We start from the raw sequence: 6000 nt of genomic DNA, 5'->3' as shown, positions 1-6000 counted from the left end.
CAATATAGAACAGTGCCAGAACAAGTTGCCATGTTCAAATCCTGGGATGATCGAACAAAGCTATGGAAGGATACACAACAGGTCTTACTCTAAATGCTAGTGTTCTTTGACAACGAAGGTGTTATTTTGCCATTTGAGACTTATTCAGTTAGACCTAGGACAGCAGTAAAAGAAAATTCATGAATCCGTAACCAACTGTCCTCGAAGACAGGCTGTAAAAACAAGTTTTACACGACCTGAGAGCACCAAACATTTAAAAAAGCTGTACAGGTATTTTAAGACTCAGCCCTGGTCTGCACCATGTTTAGTTCGGTTTATTTGTAAAAGGTACAAAAGATTAGCACCGGTTATTGGCTCAAATGGGAGAAACGGCAGCGAACACCAGCCTTCAACATGGCAATGACCCCAAAAAATTACGAGCATCAGAAACGCATTAAATAAAACCATAAAATCATGCATTTGTTGCATTTTCGTCACCAGGAATAAACCTGCAGTCTGTTTGGAATGCTAGCCATTTAAATGTTTGTGTGAAATGGTGTATACATACAAGAACGCAATACTTAAAACCATGACATCATCTCCTTTATAAGAGCATATTGGCAATGCAATAAACTAAAGCCAAACAATATGCAGTGAAGCTGAAAACAGAACGCATACTGAGATAATTCACATTATAAGAAAAAAGACTCATGGGCAAGACTCCAGTATCGGATATAAAAATAAAAAAAATCAGTATTGGTGGAATAACTTGATGATATCCAGAGAAATTTGGTCAAGCTGGTTTGGCATTTACCCGTGTAAAAGTTGACCCTATAGTGGATAGTTTAAAAGTAAAAACAGACCTTTTTAAGTAAACGTTTGGATATAAAAAATTCAATCAGCTCTTTGAGAAAGATTTCAAATACATTTACGTTTGAAATCTGATAAGAGCCCTTTAATGTTTGATCAACTAGAAGCAGTTTGTCTGCCACAATGGAAATAAAAAATGACTTTAACTCATTGAGGGCTCACAAAAAAGATAAATAAATAATAAAACCATCGATTTCAACAACTAGCCAATTTTCACCAACCTAACTCGAAAAATCATACTCTGATCTAAATTAGCCATTTTCCTCTATATTAAATCAGTTAAGGTCAAACGCTTTTTCGCATTCTGCCTTCCATGCAGCTTGCCATCTGGAATAGAGTGAAGTCAGGAGGGAGTATGAAGCCTTTGGCACTAAAGATAAAACAAATAACTGTACAATACATATGGACGGTTACTTGTGGGTTACATTCATACTGTTGAAGAGAAGAGAACTGACATCACATCAATTCATTGTAAGGACTGAATGTTATATCTTCAATTAAATGGTAATGCATTGCATATATGACATTGAGGCTATGGGATTATATGAAAGGGTTGGCTGTTTGTGAAAGTAAGTTAAAGATATTAACATACTAAGGATCATCCTCACACATCCTTAAAGATTCTAGAGCTGTAAATTAACATTCGGGAGGATCAAATGATTAAAAGCACCTTTCCTGTTCAAAAATCGATTTTAATCACTGGTGCATTTAATTAGACACTTAAAATTCATCCTTAATTAAAGAGAACCAAAATATAAGCTTTTTGCATCAAAAAAAATCTGCACCACTTAAAAGAGATGTACTGATAGAGTGAATTTCATAACTCTTGTCAAATTGCTTGGGTCATATTTTACCCCAAAATCGAATGGAAAAAAAGAGGGAAAAAACGCTAAATAATTTATATATCTTTTGTAAAATAATTTCTAAAATTATGAGAATAATTATCATAATTCATTTATTCAATTTTATTTAAGAAAAAGTAGATTGTTTTTATGACCATTAAGACTTTTTTGCATCGTGACATTATTTTCTTAATAAATAATCTACAAATCTGTTCATTACTGCAATGCAAATACAAAATAAAAGATTAGAAATGTAAAGAAATGTGTAAATAATGATTTTTCTTTTACTGTAATACACAGTTACCATTTACTGTAATACATGTTTTACTGTATTACAGTAATGCAAATCTGTATTGAGAAAAATTAAAATCACAAAAACATAAAACTTACAGATGCATTATGATAATGTCTGAATTTGGGCAGGGAATTTGCGTAATTGTCTTGAAAATAATGGCAAAAACAAATCTTAATAGTCCCAAAACCAAACTTTATTTCCTTTAGGCAAAATAAAATTTCTTTTTTTCTTTTGATTTTGGGGTAAAAATATTTAGTGAGATTCACCCAATTTGGAATCTGCCTTGAATTTAGCTGAATATTTATGTCTTTTCCATGTAGCCACATAAACACAAGCCAAAATATAGCATTTTTGGAAAACAACTCCAATCGGTCTCTATTTTTCTAGCCTTTTAGTCTTTCACACACACTTTCATAACATCTTTCATCCCTTCTCTCCACCAACAACTTTTATGTACAATATTGGTAAATAGAACATAAATACTACACATAAATTTGCCTATTCACAATTCCACTCGTAGCGACGCCGAAAAGTAAAGAAAGAAACCGCTCTGAAATAATACACTCATATAAACCGCTTTATATAAGCTTCGAAAGGCTCTGCACTCCCGAGAAGTGTTGGGTAAGACCTGAGAGAGAGCGGTCAGTTTGAAACGCCTCTTCTCTCCTGGTTAGCAGTGTAAAAGTGGACACTTCCACACAGGGCGGCAGACACCGAGCACCATCTTTTTGCCCATAATTGAAGTAGGAACAAAGTCCAATGGTACAAAAAAAAAAAAAATGTTAAACCTTTTCTCATGACCTTTTTTTTGTCTTTTTTTTTTATAGTGTAAACAGCGCAATAGAGTCTTGGTTCCACTTCTCTCATCTATACAAAAGTATAAATATATGCTTTCTCTCAATTTTTCACATATATAGGACATATAGCAGACGAACAAACAGAGAAAAGCGGTTGTTCCCAAAAGTCGCCAGTGTCGCAGTGGCTGTGCTGGTTTTGTTGTTTGCTGGCTCGTATCTGTGTTGACGAGTGTTTGTTTGGTGTGGGCATTGATGGTCTCTGCATATATAGCACGTAGCACAGTCCTCAGCCACTGGGCCAAAACAACCAAGCGTTTTTGTCCAGCTACAGCAGATCCATTTTAGGTCTGTAATGAAGGAGGAGGGGGGATTTCTGGAACGCACACAAAACACACAAGCATTTGTGTGACAAAGTCATAGAGTCACTAGAATGGAAACAAAGGCACAGAAAGTCAAGTGCATCTATTGTTTTTGCAATGGAATTTAAGGGAAGCAGAATTAGATATGCAGCCTTCTAAAAAAAAAAACATCTCTGCATCAAAATGTCAATTTCTGACTTACTGTTGAATGAACATTCCTTGAAATGGAAGAGATGAATATATAATACTGGTCAAGACAACACAAAGACAATTTTATATCTTCACATGCTTTGTTTGATTATGCATGCATGCAAATTATGAGAAAGTGGCATGCACATCAGTACGGTAAACGGGAAGAATAAACCCAAGCTAATCTACGATAAGCATACATTTATCCTTAATTACCTTAAATCTCCATCTTGTTACCACAACAAATTTCAAAGTATGGTCCTTGCCCAAGATTTCTTCATTGCATAAGATGTCCAGCTGAAAATAAGCACAAAAATATAGCAAACAAGCCCCAAATATACAGTATACGAGAAAAGGCTAAACAAAACTATTCTTTATGTTATCTTGCAGAACCATTAAAGATGCAGGATGTAATATTAACAGCTACAACGTTAGCCAACTAGGCCTTACAATTTAAGGTGATGAGTTGTTTTATTTGTGTTTAATAATCCTCTTTTTTGATAGATGCAGAGGCTTTTTTGGGTTGGGTACAATCTGTGATTTTTGACCCAGTTCGTTTGCTGGCTTTAATGGCTGCGATACACTGCGTTTTCCACAAATTGGCAACCCTGTCGCAATACTATTGGTTACACTCGCAGTGGGCGGAGTCACACAGACCAAAACAAAACATTCCGACACGGAACATACATTTCAAAACAGAATATCTGGCTAAAATGTTGTTTTACGGACAAACAAATATGTGAATTTAGCAAGTTTATCAAATATCTGCGAACAATTTATGGTATTTTTATGATCTAGTACAATCAAAAAAATTACATACAGCACCTTTAAATAAATCAGCTGCTCATTAATCGCACAATAAACTGAATGTTTACCCTTATTAGGAGAAGGGTCAGGATGGTCAAATAGTCTGCTGCTCAATAACCTGTTAGCCATCCTGAATGATTCCTAATGTGTTTATCTTGATTATTTTTAAGTTTGAACATTTTTAGCAACCTCAGACTCCATATAGAAAGTTTCAGCATGCTTACAACTTTAGCACAACATTACAGCAATCAAACTGAGTTCACTGCCTATAGTTAAAATTTAGGCAATTACTGTCGGACTGAAACATTTTCATGACATAAATGTTACGCTTTTAAGATGATGTGTCAAGTTGAAAACATTAGAAATGCATCTTGCAATCTGGCTGCGTTTTAAAACATCTAGTTTTGCACAGATATTCCAACATATTTCACAGCTAATTACAAAATAAATAAACTCGTTTTCCCTCCATACACATTATTTATTACTCATATGAGTGATTTTTTTAATCAAAGATACACTATAAAAATATTTTAGTAACAGATATTTAGAAAATAATTAGGACATTGCTCAAATTTATAGTTTAACAGGCATTATACAAAAATATGAACACTAGAACTGACCAATCAGAAAAAATGATTCCAGAAAACTGCATAATCAATTGTGTACGAATGTCTTTGGGGACAGGTGGGATTTTATGCTGCTTTACAGAAAAGTGACAATCCTTTGTACACTCGCAACATTCAGTTCCACCTATTATTCCAACCTTTAATGCACAAGAGCAGCCATAACCGCCCAAAGGATTATGTGCATCACAGTATAAGGGATGCCGCTCTCTCTGGAATGGTGCGCAGTGAAACACCGATGCTGGTCTCTGTGTGTTTTGGCTCGCTGGGAATCGATCAAGAGCAGCACGACCACAGCAACACCTGCTGGAGGCTATGAGCTCTCGCCATTATTCAGCTTTTAAACTCATCTAGGATGCGAGCCAGGGATGTTCCGAGACAGAAAAGTCAGTCAGTGAAACAAAGAAACTTTTGATGCTTATTAGGATTTAGCTCTTCAAAGATTTAGCTTTTCTCCTACACTTCAAACAGAGTTGCTACACAAACCGCCGCCATTCCAGAGTTATATTTTTTTATCTGGCTCGGAGCAGTATTGTGCTGTTGGCAGCTATAACTCTCGATACTCGCCGCGAACAACAGGCATCTGACAGTATTATTACGGGGGAAAGTTTCTGATGGATGTGTGCGGTGGAATAGCCCACACATTTCTAACACAAAGGAGGGAAAAAAGGGTGATGGAGCAGCAATAATTAGTCAAGTTTTGTGTTAAATTGTACTATGAGACATTGCAGGCTGAGAGATACATGACAGAGAGCAAATGATATTACAGGCTATTATTTGTCTCTGAAAATATGAGGCATGCTGAAAGCTTTAAGGGAATCGTGACAGCGCGGAGGAGCTTTGAAATGCACATGGTGACTCATGCAAGAGCCATTGTCATGAAGGGAACGCCGATGCTGGCCAGCATGGTGGCAAAGGTCTCTAACAAGTTAACTTTAACCGAGGGAAAAGAAAAATAATGGGTTTTATTTTGAACTTCGCTCCAGGTCTGGCAGATCACATACCTCATTGAAAGATGTCAGGTTTAGCTTCTTCGCAATGAACTTCTTGAGGTGAAGAACAGTCGCCTGAGCTGAACAACGAATCCACTTCCGCTTGAGTCCTCTGAGCTTACTGCTGTTACACTCCAGACAGATACTCACCTGAACAGACAAAAGCAAGAGAGACTGTGAAATGGCTTTAGCTTAACTACATTGTGTTAACAAGACACCAAGTACAGCCTCAAAAAATAATGATATT

At 36.1% G+C, this 6000-nt stretch overlaps 1 protein-coding gene across 1 annotated transcript in view; it reads right to left on the bottom strand.

Annotated features, from left to right (window-relative positions):
- Window positions 1–2279: 2279 nt before the first annotated feature.
- LOC132109778 (polycomb group RING finger protein 3) overlaps window positions 2280–6000 on the bottom strand; it is a 33632-nt gene continuing 29911 nt past the window's right edge. Inside the window, exons 7-9 of the mRNA XM_059516117.1 lie at window positions 5766–5903; window positions 3548–3628; window positions 2280–3156 (exon numbers count right to left, since the gene is read on the bottom strand). Coding sequence (XP_059372100.1) covers window positions 3109–3156; window positions 3548–3628; window positions 5766–5903 — 267 coding nt within the window. The 3' untranslated portion in view covers window positions 2280–3108. The remainder of the gene's footprint in view (window positions 3157–3547; window positions 3629–5765; window positions 5904–6000) is intronic.

Source organism: Carassius carassius, chromosome 29 (assembly GCF_963082965.1).
Source record: "Carassius carassius chromosome 29, fCarCar2.1, whole genome shotgun sequence".
Taxonomy (NCBI): domain Eukaryota; kingdom Metazoa; phylum Chordata; class Actinopteri; order Cypriniformes; family Cyprinidae; genus Carassius; species Carassius carassius.
The sequence above is the reverse complement of the archived record's forward strand: the minus strand, read 5'-3'. Positions and strand labels throughout refer to the sequence as shown.